The sequence below is a fragment of the Cygnus atratus genome, chromosome 1 (genome assembly GCF_013377495.2).
Source record: "Cygnus atratus isolate AKBS03 ecotype Queensland, Australia chromosome 1, CAtr_DNAZoo_HiC_assembly, whole genome shotgun sequence".
NCBI classification, from domain to species: Eukaryota; Metazoa; Chordata; class Aves; order Anseriformes; family Anatidae; genus Cygnus; species Cygnus atratus.
In genome coordinates, this window is record NC_066362.1 from 192,701,355 (window position 1) to 192,721,798 (window position 20,444).

General features: G+C 38.6%; 2 protein-coding genes across 5 annotated transcripts in view; one reads left to right on the plus strand and one right to left on the minus strand.

Moving 5' to 3' along the window:
- The window catches only part of AASDHPPT (aminoadipate-semialdehyde dehydrogenase-phosphopantetheinyl transferase), a 28,190-nt gene extending 25,140 nt beyond the window's left edge, over positions 1–3,050 (minus strand). Inside the window, exons 1-2 of the mRNA XM_035542526.2 lie at positions 2,823–3,050; positions 1,526–1,751 (exon numbers count right to left, since the gene is read on the minus strand). Coding sequence (XP_035398419.1) covers positions 1,526–1,751; positions 2,823–2,966 — 370 coding nt within the window. The 5' untranslated portion in view covers positions 2,967–3,050. The remainder of the gene's footprint in view (positions 1–1,525; positions 1,752–2,822) is intronic.
- Positions 3,051–3,317: 267 nt separating this feature from the next.
- KBTBD3 (kelch repeat and BTB domain containing 3) lies at positions 3,318–19,607 on the plus strand. 4 transcript variants are annotated; one of them, XR_007707682.1, is made up of 6 exons: positions 3,318–3,361; positions 9,656–9,698; positions 9,814–10,161; positions 11,373–11,614; positions 14,063–17,230; positions 19,348–19,607. XR_007707682.1 is itself a non-coding variant. In XM_050708030.1 (5 exons), the coding sequence occupies exons 4-5, from the start codon at positions 11,391–11,393 to the stop codon at positions 15,681–15,683; spliced, it is 1,845 nt and encodes a 614-aa protein (XP_050563987.1). In that variant the 5' UTR covers positions 3,318–3,361; positions 9,656–9,698; positions 9,814–10,161; positions 11,373–11,390; the 3' UTR covers positions 15,684–19,607. The 4 variants fall into 4 exon arrangements, 3 of the variants coding, with proteins under 3 accessions (XP_050563987.1, XP_035398539.1, XP_050563986.1); XM_050708030.1 differs by having other exon boundaries at positions 14,063–19,607; XM_035542646.2 differs by lacking the exon at positions 9,656–9,698 and having other exon boundaries at positions 14,063–19,607.
- Positions 19,608–20,444: the final 837 nt, after the last annotated feature.

The following is a 20,444-nucleotide window of genomic DNA, read 5'->3' on the forward strand; positions in this document are numbered from 1 at the left end:
GTCAGGAAACATCCAACATCTCTGGTGTGGGGTCCTCCACTAGCTATAGCGTGGACATCTGCTCCAGCACAGTTAAGGAGCATTTCTACTACAGTGACAGCACTACATGCTGACCACCATTTTTTGGATTACTAGTAGAAGGAACTATGTCAGAGAACTTCAGTAAAGTTTCTGTGCATCTTATCTAAATGTGCCAATCCAAAAATTTGATGTTTACAATAAACAACAACAAAGCGTAACACTCTCAGAGAGAAAGATGCCAAGTTAAGGTATGAGTTTTTAATCCTACAACATTAAAGTATTTTGAGCATAAAGTGCTGGACAAATTGAAGATTGTTAAGAGAGATCTTTTTGAGAATACAGCTGTTACTAAATAGTCTGTTTGATTGTTTAATGAGGATTCTCAAACACTGAAAAATTCCAGCATATTGTAAATCCCACTACATTTCTTCTTTAACCTAGTCATGAATCAGCCTGGAGAAGAGAAGGCTCCAAGGAGACCTTACAGGGGTCTTCCAGTACCTAAAGGGGGCCTACAGGAAAGCTGGGGAGGGACTCTTTGTCAGGGGGTGTAGGGATAGGACAAGGGGGAATGGCTTTAAACTAAGAAAGGGGAGACTTAGATTATATATAAGGAAGAAATTCTTCACTCAGAAGGTGGTGAGGCCCTGGCACAGGTTGCCCAGAGAAGTTGTGGATGCCCCATCCCTGGAGGTGTTCAAGGCCAGGCTGGATGGGGCTTTGGGCAACCTGGTCTGGTGGGAGGTGTCCCAGCCCGTGGCAGGGGGTTTGGAACTGGGTGATCTTTAAGGTCCCTTCCAACCTAAACTATTCTATGAGTCTATGAAAATGACCTTTATAAAAGTGCATTTAAAAATACACTTTGCTACAATTCTAATTTACACTTTTGGTCCTTTAGTTCACTAATAGAAACGTGTTAGCTTCAAATCTCATACAAGTAAATAAATCAATTTACCTACTTAGTAAATAAGCCACAGATCTCAATGCTTGTGAAGTTTAGCCCTTTGTGAGGGAGGGGCACCTCTAGCGCTCCCTGATGATCCCCTCTAACTGAGGATTACTGCACACACATAATGAACATGCCAGTTTGCTACATTACTGGTGCTAATGCATATAACATCCAAATTTATAGGAACGGGAAATAACATTTAAGGTCTCGTGAGAATGGATCCCATTGTCCCTAGCTGGAAAATCGTGCCTGCTTCTACCTGCCTACCAGGAAGCAAACTGCAATTAAATATCTACAGATGCCAATCCTACCAGTATCACAACAAGATTTATGACCATTTTTGCGGGGTTCTAGTTTTCTAAACTGGAAACATATCCATATCTGGAATAAAGTGAGCAGTATGTATAACAATAAAGAAGCAAATATACGACACATGCATGCACACTCTTCGAATAACACTAAATTGCTAGGACACAGATTGGTTCTTTGGGAAACTTTAAATGTGTTCAGCATTTGGATATTACAAAACGAGCTTTCGTCACAGTAATGCATTACCTGGTAAACTAGTCTTCATGACATCAATGCCAACTTGAAGCTCAGGCTCAGCTGCAAGAACTACATAATCCCCTTGATGAGAGACATTGAAGTTGTAATTCGAACAGACATTGAGTATGGTATTTGCCAGGAAAGGTTTTCCTTTTGATGTCCTTTGCAAGTGTATTTCATTCCAAGGTATGCACAGTTTTTCTGCAATTAATTTCCGCATCAGCAGGCGACCAGCCTATGAAATAAAACAGAAGTGATTCACACAGAACTATTAAGCTATGTAGGTATCTATGGCTCCTAGAAAACCACTCGCCTAAAAAGAAGTATGCTTTTATTACTGCAGAGAGAAAATGAATATGTTTGTGCTAAATCATTTAGGCTTTTCCCTTTTACAAAAGCGCTTGCCATAAAACTTAACCAAATCCAAAAACATTTCACCAGACCTGATTACGCAACATGTTTGCTACCACTATTAGCACAGAGACAACACAAGGCCCAATATGAAGTAGTCAGAGCCCAGAAGAATGACATAAAATAGTTCTCTTTTTTATTTAGGATACTTTACTGCACAGATGAATACTTTTTATCCTGCACTGAACAGTAAAACTCTCTCAAAAGCTTTCTTCTCAGTATCTTCATTCAGTTACTTCAGTGCTAAATGAAATACTGTGCAGACAAAAATGATGAGTAACTGTTTATAGGGTAATTAGCAAAAGACTGCATTACTGCCCCACTCTTATGTAAGATTTTAAACCTGAATTGATTATGCTAAAGCCTCTGGATGAAACAGCTTTTTTCTTTTACAGATTACACTACTGTCTTCGTGCAGAATTTCCTAGAACATGCTCATATTTTCTTAATTTAGAAGGTGGTGAGGCCCTGGCACAGGCTGCCCAGAGAAGCTGTGGATGCCCCATCCCTGGAGGTGTTCAAGGCCAGGCTGGATGGGACTTTGGGCAACCTGGTCTGGTGGGAGGTGTCCCAGCCCATGGCAGGGAGTTGGAATTAGATGGTCTTTAAGGTTTCTTCCAACCCAAACCATCCTATTAATTCTGTGATATGATGACTTTACCTCCTGAGGTACATAAAACTTGTAAACCTTTCAGAACAACTACCCATAGCTGAATGCTACCACCCCTCTTAAGCTAAACTGCAACGAGAGCTGCCAATTAATGATTTCTAACCCCTTAGCCGCCCTGACGCGACCCCGCATGACCCATTTCTCCACAAACAGCCCTGCCCGCGGCCCCCCCGGCCCCACGGACGAGGCAGCCCCCGGTGCCCCCCGCCCCGTTCCCTGTGGTACCAAGGCGGCTTTGGCATCGCGGGCGAACACCAAGCGCCCGATGCGCTCCTTCTCCTCGGGCTGCACCAGCCGCGCCGCGAGCAGCCACTCCTCCCGGCGGGGGCGCCAGGAGGCGCAGGGGAAGGCCCAGCGCACGCCGCCCATCACCCCCTCGGCCGGGACCGCCTCAGCAACGACCCCCCCTCACCCGGGGCCCCCTCAGGAGGCCCCGCCGCTTTCCTCAAGCCCCCCCCCGCCCCAACCTGAGCGGTCGGTGGGAGGGCCCAGCTGTGGAGCCGCCAGAACCAATCCGGTGCCAGAAAAGCCCTGAGTGACAGGGGAACGCGCCAACCGCCGGCTTATCAGGGAGAAGGAGGCTGGGCGGCGCCGTCAGAGCTCTATGGGAGGGTGGGGCGGGGCTTTATCCCGATTGACAGCCCGCCGAGCCATTCCGAGGGAGAGAGCGCGGAGAATGACACCGGAAGGAGCCAATCCACTGGCGGGGCTGCCGCCGGGGGGTGGGCCAGAGCGGGGCGGTGAGCTGCTGGTGGCGGCTGCAGGTGGGTGCGCGCTGTTCGGCGGGGAGCGCGGAGGTGGGGAGGGAGGCAGCTCTTCGCTGCTTACAGAGGGGCAGCGGCGGCACCGGCAACCGCCACGTCCCGGAGCCCGCAGTCGGGCTGCAAGAGGAAAAAACGGGCCGGCAGGCTGAGTCCTCCCTTAGAATGAAGGGAGGCGGCGCAGGGCGCATGCGCGGGAGGGTGGGCATGCGCAATAGCGGTGCTGAAGGCGCTGCCCTCCCCTGGCGGGCGGGGCGCTGTGAGGGCAGGGGCAGGGAGGGGGACAGGGTTGGGGACAGGGACAGAGCCAGTGTCACCCCGGGTAGGGCCCCTGAAGGCCCCGTCCCGCCCCAGAGGTCTGCTGGGGCCGTTGTCATGTGTCTCGGTGGGGGGCACAGTGGGTTGAGGTGGTGCCCTCAGCCGCAGACCAGCGGCGGGGCCATTTTGTTCCCCTGGGCTGCGGATTGGGGGCCTCAGGGGAAGGGGCAGCGCTTCTGGGCACTTCCGTGTTTTCGGCTGCGCCTCTGTGCTAGCCATCAAATGATAAATAAAAATAATAAAGTGGTGTTACGTCAGGCATTTCTTAGAATATGTCGTTATTCAGCATCCCAGCTCCCTGTAATGTGAAAAAAAAAAATGCTGTTTCCCCCCAGGCCAGGAGAGCTGTTGTCTTCCTGCCCAAAATAACCCCAATTATAACTGCGTACAGGTTGGGCTCTGCAAAATATTTTAAATGCTGAAGTAACAGCTGGGGAAGAAAGTGTTTCAGGAAGGCATCAGCAGTGTAATTTGTTTCTTTTCAAATGTGATTCCCATTTTTTCTTGTGACTTAAGCAAGGGATGTCATACCTACTCCCTTGTGTGTTATCCACACTGACACAAAGTGAAATGACAGCAGAGGAGGATTTAGTACAGTCAGAAAAAGCAGGAAAATGATGCTCACGAATAATAATCTGTATCTGATTAACTTTTTTTAATCACATACAGAGCTTAAAAGACTAGAAAACCCAGTAAATACAGTGATTTTTCTCTTCTGGAACTTGCAGTTATTACTTTTGCCAGAATTCGAAGTACAACATTGCATTTCAATTCCATCTTTTATATGGAAAATGAAGATTACGATTCTTGACCTTCCTTATCTAAAAATAATTTCCAAAGGAACCTGATGATTTTAAGAAGTTTAGCTTTACAATAAAATCCAGTCAGTTTGAGTTCTCCTGATTAATTTTTTTTTGTCTTAATGGATTTATGTGTTTGTGAAAGGATATGCAATTACAGACTGCTGCTTGCAGAGAGGGAATCTTCCACATTGGGAATGTCTGCAGGAACCAGTGCAATTTCACTGCTTCCTGCTGGTACCATGCTGTTTCTTCTTCATTTTTTTTTCCTTTTCATGCTGCTTTTTTTCAATCACTTCTAAAGAATTCAAATCTTTAAAGTCTCTGTGTCACCTTTTCTTCTTACAGTACTGTCTCAGTATGTATTATTGATAAATGCCACTTTTTTGTGGAGTAAATGTCTCATAATGTCACATGCATCTTTTTTGATTGTCTGAAAATGATTGACTGAGCATTCATTTTCTGCGATGTTCACTTATTTATGAAAAAGCTGTGAGACTGAGTTGCACTGAATTTTCCAGACAGGAACTTGGAATTCTGTTGCTGTTTTAGATTGCAGATATTTGACACAGTGAAGACAAAGCAATAACAAAATATAAAAATACAGAACTTTCTACTTAATATTTACACTTAAATTGTCTTTCAGTGCACTCTTGCCTGTATAGTCAGCAATTAGAAGGATTACCAAAGGTACCCTTTAGACACCTATTCCACTCATTCTCATCTTGCTGAATCAGGAGCTGTTAAATTAGATGTGTAGTGGGGAGCAGTGTGTTTAAAATTTGACAATAAATTACTAATTTCTCCCCCTTTGAATAGATCAGGAGTGAAAACAGCAAATCGTCTTAATAACTATGTAGAGTACTCAAAGTATTAAAAATAAATTTTAAAATATTAATTTAAAACATTGAACTTGACATGCTGAACCTCCCAAGATTTTATAGCATTCTAATTCTTACTACACTAAAGCAGCTGAAGGGTAAGAGGAAGTATTTTTTCAAAACTTACACTTTCTGTACAGTTAAATTTTGTATTAGAAAACTAAAGCCTCCTCGCAAAAATGAATACAGTTTCTTTATCTTCATTGTCTTAATTCTTTGTTCCTAGGTACATAAAATACTCTGTAAAATAACAGCATTTACAATCTCTCTTTTCTAAAACCCTTTTGTCTAGTAAGACATACCAACCAAGTTGGGAGCAGGTAAAGTGACAAAGGTAATGCTCTCTTGAATCGCTATTTGTTTCTTATGAGATAGTTCTCATACGTAACAACTATTAAGAAATAATGTCTTTTTTCTTCTTTAATTTACAGAGAGTGCTGTACAGAGAGTGCTACAGCACAGTTATATTGTGCTTTGAGATAAAACAGCTAAAGGGTGCTTTACAGTTTTTTGTTAACCCTTATTTGGTACTTCAGTGTTGAGTTTAGACTGTTTTGGATGTGTGCATTATTAGAGGAGAGAGCATCTACACGGAGAATGTTATTTGTGCTGTGTGAATGCACTGGTCAAGTAAGATTGGTGTCCATTGTGTTGGGAATGGTCTCGGCTTCTGTTCAATTGCAGAGGTTCAGTCATGTTTATTGTCAGGCAGGCACGGCCCTGGCATGTTTTTTTCTCACAAAATGCTAGCTTAGGCACAATATTTATGTATGTTGTATACTTTCACAAAACAACATCCGTTTGGCTATTACAAAGTTGGATATATTTCTATATAGATTTTTATTTTACTGTTATAAATCATCAAAAGAGTTTGGTGTTAGTCTCCTCCAGTGTCACTTTGTACTGTGTCCTCCTTATCAGGGTTTTCATGCTCGATTCTTACTATGCATGCCTTTGTCCTTCCCTTGTAACTTACCTCTGTTATCCACATAGAACAGCACATCTCACACCATTCTCATCTTCATTAGCACAAAATGTAACTAACAGCTTTACCTGTTAGTCACAGCATCTAAGGCTATCTGGGCTGTCGGTTCAGTATGTATAAATACAGGTACTTTCTATGGCTATGTTCTGTTCAATGCTCTGGTGACAACCACAGTAGACACAACCCAAAGCAAAGGTTGTCTGTGCTCAGAGCTCACTCTGCAGCTCTGTTTGCTTTGCCGTTTCACACCTGGTAGAATGGGTGCTATCACCTATTATAGGAGGCATACTGATTATGATTTTAGCGTGTGGCTGTTTAGATATTTAGAAAATGGCTGGCTTGGATGTTTTTGGACAGTTGTATAAGTTTAAATTATGCTGTCTCTTAGATATCTTGAAGATACTGCAGTCTGGAGTACCAGTCCAAGAGACTACAGTCTCTTAGTGTAATGTCTAGGAGTCTACAAACATCAAGATTAGGAAATTGATACTCAAAAAGGCAGCCGGACTTCCCAGAGGAAGACTATAAACAGATAAATTGCACATTTCAATTTCTTACATACACAGAACTACCAATACATCTAAGAAGGGTTGCCAATGGTGCCAAATAATAGAAAATCTTTATAACGATGTTACATCTTTTAACTATTTTTGAAAAGGTAACATTACCATCAGTGAGATAAAAGAATTCCTCCAGAAGTTCAGGGAGTGGTGTTGCAGCAATGTGCTTGGTGTACAACCATTAAGGACAGTTAGGCATTTTCTTGAAGCTTTTTACAAAGAGATAAGATAATAGTAATAGGAATGTGCCTATACCACATTTTGACTGTAGGCTTATCACGCTTTTCAGTGTGGATACCTGACACCTGGGTCGTCTAGCTCATTATTTTCTAGACTGCTTTTGGGAAAAGGGCAGTATTGAAATGGAGGGCCTTGTGAACAGCAGAACTAAAGAGGTCTGGGTCCTTTCTATTGTACTTTGTAATGGACCGTGAGAATGCTCTTACCTTGTTCTTCCCATAAGGTGTTCCCTTAGTTCATCCACCCTAACGACTGCCATTACCTTACCGTCCCCACCTCCTGCTGTTCAGGTGCCTGCTGTTTTGGCTTACTTTGTGGCCAGACATAAGCTGGCCGTTTCTTGCCATACAGCTGTCAGGTGTGCAGAATGCCTCACATCTCAAGTGGAAGTCTGAGCCTTGGAAGGTACACATAATATCTTCCTGATCATGTGTTAAGTGGGGTCGGCCTTAAATAAACGTCTTTGTCAAATGTCATTGCAGTGGCCGGTGCAGATGTGACTTTCATGTAGTAAAACTTTAACGGGGTTTGGTTTCATTTTTTAGAAAGCTGGGCTGATACTTAAAGATACACAGAACTCTGAAACTGGAAAAAACAATAATAAAATTCCCTTTGAGAAGGCAGAGTGAGAACAAAGGGGATAACCGTACAGTAAGAGTGGAAGATGATCAGCCGTGACCAGATGGAGCCCACAAGCACGAACCTAGACAGCAACCCAAGGCTCCCTTCTGTCAGGGCGTCTTCAGCAAGGAGGCCATATGGCAGGTAGCTGAAGCGTTCCTGAGCCTGTAATCTGTCCCTCCCGACCTCTTCGGGATGCCGTGGGTCTTGCCATTCTTATGGCCAGTTGTGCGTCAACCCAGTGACCAAAATGTGGCATTCATCAGTACAAGATGTGAAAACGTTCAGTACGTGAGCAAAGAAGCTTTGCCGAGTGGTGGGGAACCTTCAGTCTGGCCACATCAGAGACCACGTTTGGTCTCAGAGCAGGCAGTACCCAGCCCCATATGCCAGCACTGAGGGTCTGATGTGTCACATTATAAGAGGTGCCAGAAGGCTGTTGTGTGACGAGTATCTGTGGGGTTGCGTGATGGAAGAGGGCCTGAGAAAGTGTAGCTTTTGTGTGCCTTGGGAAGAGGCTATATGGCACACAGCTGTATGTTAAGAAATTAAAGTAGAAGATCCCAAGTCTAATGAACCATCTACTGGAGTTTGGTTCATGGTAATCGACATAAAGACAGACTCTGTAACTGGAATTCTGTGTTCCTAAAAGGAACAAAAATAAGGAGTCTCATTGCCCAGATTTTCTGAACTCCAGACCTACACAGCATATGTCTGCACCCCCATGTTTTAACTCTGCTGTCAGGAACTTGATCAAATATTTATCAATGTATTTGCAACTATTGATTAATTCATACAACTTTGTAGAAGATGCATGAAATAATTATAAATACTACTTGGCTCTGTTTTTAACATACAAAGTTTTAGCTGAATTGTTCAAGGTATTTTGTAGGGATCTAAAATCATGAACAGATTGGTCAAACTGGTAAAATAGTACCAAAAATATCATGTAAAGCAGGAATTCGCTACAGGGGAAATGAGAATTGATGTATTTTTTTTCAGTGGAGCAGAGGAAGGAGTGACAAAGCACAGTATTCTGTATATCTTCCTTAATGGTGGACAAAACCAGTTGCAGTACATCACTGAAAATTGCTTTTAATACAAAATAAGGAGACACTGCTATCACAGATTAGGATTAAGATGCACTGGATGAGTAGTGAGACGCTGCTGAGAATTTAACCATCGTGCTGTACAATAAATCTGATAACAATGAAAGAAAGATGAGCTCAAACTGGACTGAATGAAGAAAAAGCTGCAAGAAATAATAAGCAAAACAAAAAATCAGTCTCATAAATGGCTTTAGAAATTTTGACAGTTGTTTAATTCATCCTAACAAAAGTAGATGAAAAAGAGGATATCGTCACTTGATCATTGTGAGTGACTAAATATCACAAAGGAAAATTAAGTCAAATAACAGTTTTGTCAGAAGAACAAATATGCGTAAGCATTAATAAATTGAATGTGTACTTAAAAGAATGCTTGCAGTCTTGTCATCAATAGTAGTGGGATAGCTTTTCAGTGGAAATAGTGGTGGTAAAAGAAAAATAGGAAAATATATGCTTTTATGAAAGTGATTATATGATGTCTTTGCCTGCAGAGATGGACCTGATGACATTAGATGTTTCTGTGTTCCTTATACAAAGATAAATGTTACTGAAACTGGTAATTTTACCCACAGAAAACAAGTAGTAAGTCAGAGCTTGATATAGAAATTACATGTAAAAGGAGGAACATGTCTACTATCTATTATCAATTCCAGAATTTTGTGAAAAGGTTTACATTTCCTTTAGAAAAAAAATATATAATGCTAATTAAACCCTGAAATTCACTTATTTTAAGTTTCATTGAATTGTGAGAAACTAATTTTACTGAAATGACTCTGCTTTTTCCAGATTCAGTCTTTTGAGGAGTAGAATTGAAGGTCATAAGAAAAAGGTATTCTAGAGAATTCTGACACAAAAAAAAAGCTTTATGATTTATGGAAGTTGGGGTTTATGAGGCCATGTATTATCAGAATAAACGGTGGTCTTGTTCTTCTGTATTTTCCTAGTTCCTCAGGCTTAGAATGGAAAGAGTGAATACATGAGATTGTCTGGCCATGGCAAGGAGAAGATGCCTGCTCCAAGGGTGCCAGTGCTGGGAGCAAGATCAATGGATCTCTTCTATTCCAGGAGACATGGAGGTCTATTTGTGGTTGGAGCTACCTGACTAGATAAAAGCATAGATCAGTCTGCTGTGAAAGTACCTCCCATGAAGAAGACTGCCTGATGGCGTAGTTTGTTCTGAATGTATCACCTGATTAGATAAGCCTTTTCATGAAATTTAAAAAACAGAATCGGTATTTTTATGGTCTCCGTGTTTGGCTTGGATTTTTTTATCCCCTTCTTTGTCAATTCAGGTGGGCCATTATCTGTTGCTAATTGTAATTGGAATTGTGGAAGCAGAATCCTCTAATAGAAAAACTGTGCCATGTTTCCTTAAGCTTTAAAATAGGCGAGCTTGACACAAGTTTCCAGCAAGGCCAGTTTATGCGTCTGAAGCAGTATGAATAGCCCTCAGTATAGGTGTAAATAAAATATATTTATATATTTTAAATATATTTTATATTTATAAAATATAAAATATTTAATATAAATAGAAAATATTTTTATATTAAATATATTTATATTTATATGAAGTATTTTTTGTTATGCCATGTAAGTGGAATAAAATATTTTTAATTTACAAAAAAAAAAAAAAAAAGGCAAAGCCCAACTTACTGTACAAACCATGCACTTTATTCAGTATAGGGCTTTTCACTAGAAAACCTTGTCTACTGAAAGGGAGATTGCACTGTCTTAAGATTAAATCAGTTCTGAACCCAGTTAATGTACATCACTGTAAATGGAGCTCCCAGCGTGCAGGGTAAGCCGTAAGCAAACAGACAGCTTCAGGGGCAAGAGTAGAGATTGCAAGGTAAAGTCAGTGTCAATTGCTGAAACACTCAAAGCTGTACTGTCACCAAACTGTCTCTAAATGACCCCACCTGGTAACCCCTACCAATCGTGTGGTTAGGCCAGGCTGTTGTGTTTGTGCTGTTATTTTTGTCTGGAATGCCTAACGGGAATCCAGGAGCCTGTATCTCCTGTGCTCTGTAAGCCTTAGAAAGACCATTGGTCTGCTTTGAGTTTGGGGGTTTGTAGTATGCAAATGAACCTTCTTAAAATCTAAAAATATGTAATGAAATTCTCCTTTTCCATCTTCATTTTTCATCAAATTATAAGTGTTTATTTTTTTGAGGGTAAGCCTAGGAATACTCTCTTTCATGACAATTAAAATCTATATCGCACTCCTTGGTATGTTCCCTGTGGACTCTATTGAAAAAAATCCTACAGGTAGGTACTATTTGTAGATATGCTTTTTGCTACGTCAGATATTTTACTTTTCAAAGTATGTCTTCTTTACGTATTTTGCAAAGTAGAAGTATTATTATCAAATTCAATGTAAAAGTCACTTAAATTTAGAACTGTACATACGACTTGCAAACCAACTTCAGGATTTGTGTTTTATGGCATATTGATTACAAAAATAATGAGACTCTAAAATCAATTACTTATTTTTCCATTTCAGGAGTAGATTGAAGAAAACATGGCCAATCAACGGGATTACATTAGCAGACCTATTTGCAATGGAATTTCTGTTCCTGAAAGTAAAATCAATTCCTTAGTGGCTGAAGGTCATGGACAACAAATTCTAAAAGTACTACAAAAGTTCAGAGAACAAAATATATTTTTTGACTTTAAAATTATTGTGAAAGATGAAATAATTCCTTGTCATCGTTGTGTACTGGCAGCATGCAGTGATTTTTTCAGGTAAACATAATTTTGGCGTGACTTTGTAGGAAATGGATTGTAAGTTCTCTGAGAGGGAGGGAAGGAATACCAAAAATTAAAAGATAAATCAACACAGTTTTCACATGTCTGCAGGGTTTTAATCAAAGTGGTCAAACATCATATTAAGGATACTTAAAAAAAAAAGAGAGAGAAAGAGAGAAGGAAAGAGAGAAAGAGAGAGAAAGAAAAAGAAAGAGAGAAATGAAAGAAAGAGAAAGAAAGAAAGAGAAAGAAATTGCAATGTTAAATTTCCAAAGTGATATGAGTACCCTATGAATTTTAGATTCAAACAGCAGTCTGTACTGTGAAATAAAGATAGCAAACCTTAACTGACTCTGCTGTTTGGTAGAATTTAAATAAGTTGCCTGTATCTGTACCTGAAGGTCTGCAATTGTTTGACTTTGTTTGGGACAGTCTATGTACTTTGGCATATTTACATTGTGAAACATAACAGGTTGATTCCATATACATTTTGCATTGAACAATTGTGGGTAAATTGTTCATGGTTTTGGAGTGGGGCTGGATTTTTTTGTAGTAAGATGAGTGATCAGCGTAGCACTGTTTGTCTTCATAATTATTTATCAGATATCTGATACGTTTTTCTAAACTACAGAGTTCAGCCTTTCAGCATGAAACAAATCTGTGATCTTCTTTCTGGTACTTAACGCTATATATTCTTAAGGGACAGATTATTCACATACAGAATATAAATTTATGAAGAACTTTGCTGAGCTTTTCATTAGTAAGACTCAGTCATGCAATTCCATGCTGAAAATCTGTTTCCAAGTACACTTTTTACTGAAACACGAAGACACTGGTAGAAAGGAATATTAGTATGAAAGAGCTTCCAGCATTAATTTTTAGAACTGGAGTAAGCACATGGTAACGTGGCCTTTTTACTACCTACAGGCATTTCAGGTTAAAATTTGCCAGGAGGGTTTGCATGTAACAGCTGCTAACAGCAGCCATCGAATTCATAAGTTGTCCTGGAATGCAAGGCCCATTTACTACCTTCATGGAATAAAAAGTACCCACGTCCACTAGATCAAAGGTTTTTCATCTGAAAAATGATATTTCTTGCTTTTGGACTTCTCTTAGTTTTGTTTTCATTTTGTATACCCAATATTCAGCAATATTTTGCTCCCTACACTTTAGCTTTCAGATTCAAAGCCTTTTCCTAGACTGCTTTCCTCCTACTGGTATCACTCAGTTGCTATTGTGTGTAAGTGAAGCTGTAGTGCATTTCCTAGGCATCCAGCATCCTTTCCATTTTACTCTACAACTTAGAGATTTATATCATAGCTCTTGGGTCAATGAGGAAAGGATTCAAAAGATTGGGTTGTTGAGTATGTAAAAAGTTCTTTGGGATGTAAGTTTCTTACTGTAATTTTACCTTCTTGTTCAGGAGGTCAGGTGAGTTGCTGCTTTACCAGATTTTCACTTTCCAAAGAGTATGCTATACACAGTGATTTTTTTTTTTCCTCTTTGGCTTCATAGAAGTATGGGATTTTACAAATCACATGCTATACAGATACTAATTGTGTAACAGAGCTCCTTTTATTAATAGCAACTACATTTGATATATTAATAATCCAGATGATATACTTAGTATTTGGAATCATTTGTCTAATTTTTTCTCTAATATCATTTGTCAAATTCAGGAGCTGTTGCTATTATATGTTAGTTACTGCATATTTAGTAATAAAATACTCAGAGTTGCAGTAAAATTTGGACAGACCTACTGAGCAATAATGTTTGTTTAATAATTTCAACCATTGTTTGTATTCAGTCACAATCCACTTTCAGCACAAGATTCATTTTATCATCCAATACTACGTCAAAACCTCATTTTTCTGACATCTGCCTGTACCCATAAATCTATCTGTCAACTCTATAGCAAAAATGAAGGTTCTTCATACTTTTCTCCTCTTTCACCGCTCGCCCACTTAATTACTGAGGAGTGCACCCATCATCCATCCTGCCATTTGTTCCAGCCTGCAATTTTGAAGGCCTTTTTTTCTCTTAATTTTCTGTATTCATCCACAGTGCATGACCTAAATCATTTTGGTTTCTTGCTATATATTTTTTAAATCTGCCTTTCTTTCTCAGCGTTGAAACTGATGCTGCCCCTAACATTTTCACATCTTTGTTCCCATTGAGAGCTGTAGACTTCATCTCACTCTGAAAATCCATAGAAAACACAGCTGCTGCTATCATTTTTATGAGCTATCGCCTTGAATACGTTCTTATCACCACTGCTTTATGTCTGCTACCATATCAAGCAAATGTGTTCTTATTTTTGATAACCTTCACATTTTAGATCTATACAGCCATCCCACCTTATTATCTCCTCCTTCTCACATCAGCGTTCTCTTCTGTTTGCTAGATCCTTAATTTCTGTGTATATCTTCTGTATTTTATTCACAGAGCCATGTTTGAAGTTAATATGAAAGAACGAGATGATGGCAATGTTACTATTAGTAATCTATCACCCAAGGCAGTGAAAGCTTTTCTTGATTATGCTTACACAGGAAAAACAGAGATAACAAATGATAATGTGGAAATGCTCTTCCAGCTGTCATCATTTCTTCAAGTTTCACTCCTTTCCAAAGCTTGCAGTGACTTTCTAATAAAAAGTATTGATCTTGTGAATTGCTTACAGTTGCTATCACTATCAGAAAGTTATGGCTCCGACCGCTTATTTGATCATGCACTAGATTTTGTACAGCACCACTTCTCCCTGCTACTCAGATCAAGTGACTTCTTGGAGATTAATTTTGAGATACTACAAAAATGTCTTGAGGCTGACGAACTAGATGTCCCTGAGGAAGAATCAGTGTTGAAAGCTGTCCTTCAGTGGACCAAACACAACTTAGAAACGCGACAGAAATATCTGCCTAATTTGATCCAAAAAGTGAGACTACACCAGTTACCTGAAAAGACTTTGCAAGACTTTCTGCATTCTGAAGAATATTTACTGAAAAGTGCTAATTGTTCAGTAATAATCAATGATGCAGTTAAAAGCGTGCAAAACTTTAGTGGACTGTTTCCAGATGCACGTCCTTCAACAACAGAAAAATACATATTTGTTCATAAAACTGATGAAGATGGAGAAAACCGGCATACATTTTGCTACAACATCAAAACAGATAAATGGAAAGAACTTCCAAATACACACATGATTGATCTTCCAGGGTCAAGTTTATCTAGCTATGGAGAAAAAATATTTATAACTGGAGGATGTAAAGGGAATTGCTATAGGACCGTCAGGCTTCATATTGCTGAACCGTTTCATGATGCCACGGACCAAACCTGGTGCTATTGCCCAGTCAGCAACGAATTCTCCATCGTGTCAGCTATGACAAAGCCAAGGACAATGCACACATCTGTTGTAACCTTAAACCAGTTGTTTGTAATAGGTGGAAAGACCAGAGGAGCTCAAGAAACCCGAAGTCTTTTGGATGTAGAATGTTATAATCCTATTTCCAAAGACTGGAAATCTGTAAGCCAGTTACCAAGAGGTATCTACTATCCAGAAGCAAGTGCATGTCAGAATATAATTTACGTCCTTGGCTCAGAAGTAGAGATTACTGATGCCTTTAATCCATCTCTTGACTGTTTCTTTAAGTATAATGCTATGACTGATCAGTGGTCGGAGCTTGTAGCAGAATTTGGGCAGTTTTTCCATGCAACTCTAATCAAAGCTGTTCCAGTGAACTGCACGCTGTATATATGTGATCTCTCCACCTACAAGGTCTACAGCTTTTGCCCAGAAACCTGTGTATGGAAAGGGGAAGGATCTTTTGAATGTGCTGGTTTTAATGCAGGCGCAGTTGGGACAGAAGACAAAATTTATATATTAGGTGGTGATTATGCTCCAGAAGAAATCACAGATGAAGTTCAAGTCTACCACAGCAGTAGGTCTGAGTGGGAAGAAGTTTCCCCAATGCCAAGAGCCTTAACTGAGTTTTACTGTCAGGTCATTCAGTTTAATAAATATAGGGACCCCTGGTCATCTGTAATGACAATTTGCTCCGGAGAATTTTGAAACTCTTGAGTCAGATGAATCTATTTAAATGCACAAGTTTTAGAACAGATTTTTAGGTATTAATTTGCATAAAACTATGTACTATTTTTAAGTTATTCAGTTTAAATTGTCAGCTATAGAGTTGTTTTTGAAAGGGTCCATAAAATTGTCATTAATGCTAGCCATTATATATAAAGTATTTTTTAGTTTTATATACAAGTCTTCTCTGTAGTTATCTGATTAATTTTCAAAACACTACATTTCAAGAAAGAAGTTATGAAGAATTCATCTTGTAATGTGCCATTATTTCTGTAATAATCACAGTTGACCTAGGAGACAAATTGCTGAGTGAGAAAAGTGCTTGCGATACTGTTTTCCCTATGTAACTGAAGTTTAAAAGAAATCTACATTCATGCGTTGTTTTTTTGTCAGCTTTATCTTATTAGAATGACCTTAGCAAAGGCAAAAGCCAAAGTGACCTTCACAGCATTAAAACCAGGTATCTAACATGAAGAGACTGATAATTTCTGTCATCTTACATCAGCTCTTCTGTTTGACCAGTTTTTCTCCATCCTTGTGCCTTAGTAGTAGCTGTACTTTCCGTTGTCATCCCATAGCTGTGGCAAGAAAAACCTTGGTACCATTCTGCAGGGCGAAAAAGATTTCTACAGGGTGGATGATTCCTGTGGGAACTTTGCTGTACAGGTGGTCACCTCAGTCGCTGCAAGAAAAAATGCTTTGAACAGAAGTCTTCCATCTCTGAAGTCTGCAGTGCTGTCTGATAAGCAGCAAGCTGTACAGTCAGCTTTAGTTGTTGCTTCAGTTAACTATGGGAAAAGTTTGTATCTTGTCATACACAAAATACAGTGTTACATAAATAACTCCCGATACTTAAAGTAAATAGTATTCTGAAGTGAAATAACCCCTTATTTTTTTTTTAATTTTTTTTTTTACTTCTATAGCAGTTTAAATGAATGACACTTCCATCTTGTACTTCATAGTAATTTTAAGTGTTAAAATATTACATGGTAAACACTACATAATATATTGCTTGAGAAACTTCCTACAGTAATCATCACGTTAAAATTGTAATGGACTTTCAGTATTACTATTAGTCTAGGCATACATAGTGAAGTAAATTTGATCTCATGCATACAAATTGGGACCTGTGTCTGACGGAAGGACACTGGCATTAGCTAGGTTTCATAAACTCGTTTGTAATCTTCCACAGCCTGAGAATTTTCTTTCTTTCCAAATATTTAAATAACATTTTGGGAGCCCTTAAGCCATAAAGTTGTGTTATGCCAGTCAAAATGGTTCTAAACATCAAAGCACGTCTTTTCCAAGTAGCTGAAAAATGAACAAAATTTAGTGAGGTAGCTAAAAAATCTTTCACACGGCTTGAGGCAAGTAGGGTAATTTCGTTATCACATCTCTGCTGCATGTACTGTCTGCAAAAGTCAAGCTCAACATTCGTGCTTAAAGCTTGGTATCACCTAGCAATGTATTTCTCTTTCAGACAGCAAACAATGGCAAGCTCCAATTCTGTGATTTTTATTACTTATCAGGTATCTTTAAAAAATTACATAGTATTTATCATAAATATTTTCATAAGGATGTAAATGAAAATTATGCACATTTGGATAACCTATTGCTAGTGGAACCTTCCCCCCTCAGTAATTTCTATTAAGGTATGTGTCAGTTCTGTAGAAGTAAATAGTTTGTTGTAGTAGTATTTCACTAACTTTCACATTTATTTTGCTCTTTTCATCATGAGTCTCCAACTCATGTTATAACTACACTTAGACAGGTACCCTATAGAATCACCATATGGAAATGCAAGTATTTTTGTACTGGAACACAACTACTTTTCATTAGTGCAAACCAAATGTATTGAATAGTTTAGGAGAGATGGAGAAAACTATTTCTGCTTATTGAAACATCAAGAGACAAATAAATAGACATACAGGAGAACAGTAGTTTTAGCTTTAATAAGGCTACTCAAGGTAGCAAAGAGACTTCATTAACCTTTAATTATTGTAACTTGTCACTTTCCATCAGAAATACTAATTCTTTGCTTGTGCTTTCGTGCTGTTTTTATACCCAAGTAATAAGTATGCAATTTATGCAATGACAAAAGTGACATTATGCCCATAGCACATGGGTATAAACAGCTATGCAAGTTGGAAGAGACTAGAGAAGTGCGAGTTATTTTCAATTGCCACTGTCCTGACCAAATTGTTGGGCCGCATAAACAGCACTGAGTCGGTCACAAATTCAGGTGATGCTCTTTCCTCCAAGTTTTTCCTTCCAGCACATTTTATCTGGTGGTCCTCCATCCAGCTACTTGCTATACGCACACACCTCTATCACATGACATCAGACAGAGCAATGGCGTATGTGGTAAATTATACAATATATATATATATATATATAGTGAAAACAATGCAGCTTTATTTGGAAAAACACATGCTTCTTTAATATTCTACGCGAGATTTGCACAGGAACTAATGTCAGTTCCCAATCCGACAAATCGTTCATGGATTTCAAATGGAGTTTAGCTGTCTTAATCGGTGATCAAGAAATAAAGTGGTAGTGTCAGTTATTTTACACTATTGCTTGTAAAATGTTACTGTGAAATAGAATGAAATTTCTTCTATTATGTAGGAAAGCCCAAGGAGGAATAAAAAGGCTATTTGCTGTAGTTTCACATACAAGGGTTAAATCTGATAGCGGAACTGAGTGCAGAAGCAGCTGTGCTAGAAAGTCATGGTTAGAAACAAGGCTTTATGATATGACTAATGGCCTATATTCCACATGCTGTGATTAATACCCAGTCACAGATGAAATCTCAGTGAAGTCAACTACACTACTCAAAAGAATATGGATTATTTGCTCGAGTTACTTCTGTAAGTCTGGATCAAATAGATATTTTTAGTTGACTTTACACAGCAGCTATGGAATTAAAAAAGATCCCAAAATTCGTGCAATTTTTTTCTATATTTTTTCTGACTTTTGAAAGCTCACAGAACTTTATGCAAATGTACATTCCTCTAAAAACAGTCCATGACTAGATTAATGATTACCTATGTTCTCACTGAAATATAGTAAAATGTTTAAAACATTCAAATTGCATGTAAAAGTATATGCTATTTGCACTTAAATGATGTAACCAAAACATTTCTAATAGTTGTCTATTATATGTCACAGAACACATTATAAGCATGACCAGTATAATACACATTAAGATAATATATTGTATGTGGGACTTCAATACCCAGTAATGATTATATTGGAATAATCTTAATTTTTAAAGAATGCTATCAAAACGTTATGGCACTTTGGTAATGTTATCGTATTGGTTGAATTATAATAAATATCAATTATTCAGGTGTTTATATTGATTATGTTTGCACAGACCTGATGATCATTATTTATGTGCTAATGAATTTATTTTCTATATTCTAAATACATTACTAGTAAGTCAGTTTACTGCTGTTAGAAAATCATTATATTTTAAAAATGGAGTAGATTTACTGGGTCAGATTTATTCCTGGTATTACTCCATTAAGAAAGCTGTATACCTCTTCTGATTAGTAGTAACTGTTAGGTAAGGTATAGGATATAGGATATGCTGTTTGCATTTTGAAACGTGGAGTCTAATTTTAGATGTTTTTGTTTGTAGTTGACCGACAGGAGGCAGCATAAGATCTACTTTAATTAAAACGGAATTAAACCAGGGATATATTTGACAATATTTGTATCTGAACGTTATGCTCAGTTTACTTTTTTTTTTTTTTTTTTTTCCCCTTCTAACATCCAATACAGCATAGAGATCAGTAACATTTTGCTACTGCCTGGGCTCTGCTGATATGTGGAAAGTGCGATACTGTATGTTTGCTGAAATGTTCATTCTTCTGTGAAATAAAGCACTGAGCAACTGAATCCTTCTCAGGTCTGTTTTTGTTGTTGTTGTTGTTTTCCACTGAGTTTCAAAATACAGAGAATCAACAATGTTTCTAATGAGGTTAACAATTAAAGTAAGTTTTGTCAAATTAAGAACATTTTGAATATAAGGTTATGACCAAGAATGCAATTAGCAGGCATAAAAAACTGCAGTGAGAGTTGTTTTGTTTTGTTTTGTTTTGTTTTTAATTATCCTTGGACTTTGTATATCCTTTGTATATCAATTTGCTCCTACCGAGCCAAACTGATTGTCTGCTGAAAAGCGCTAAGATTTATTGACTGCAAAGTACTTATTTAGCTTGGTATATTTTTATTGGATGCAACTAGATCACATTGGTATGTAGCATTTTTAACAGTTTAAGTACTGCAAATGATTAGGTATTTATTTTGACTGAAATGGGCTTCCATACTACTTTATTTTGCTTAAAATTGCTTTAAATAAAAGGATATAAGCTACTTTAAAATTCAGGTGCAACGGGTGCAGCAATGGCATTAATACAAAATGGGGGAGCCCTATGTTGTCGTATATTCTTCCAGAACTTAAAATTCAGCAACCTTCAAACCACTGTATAGAGAAATTAGAGTTACAGCAATAAAAAATGATACTCCAATCTCCCAAGGCCTTTGCCCCACAACTAGCAAAAGGCATGTACAAGGCACTCCAACAGCGTTCACAAAGCTAAAAGCTTACATTGAACAATGAATTTGCAGACCAAATTTGAAAGCTGTAGTTATGTAACCCTGCGCACAGTCAGAAGAAAACTGTGTATGTATGTTTGACAGATACAGAAACCTTTAATTCACCTTGGACTTGCA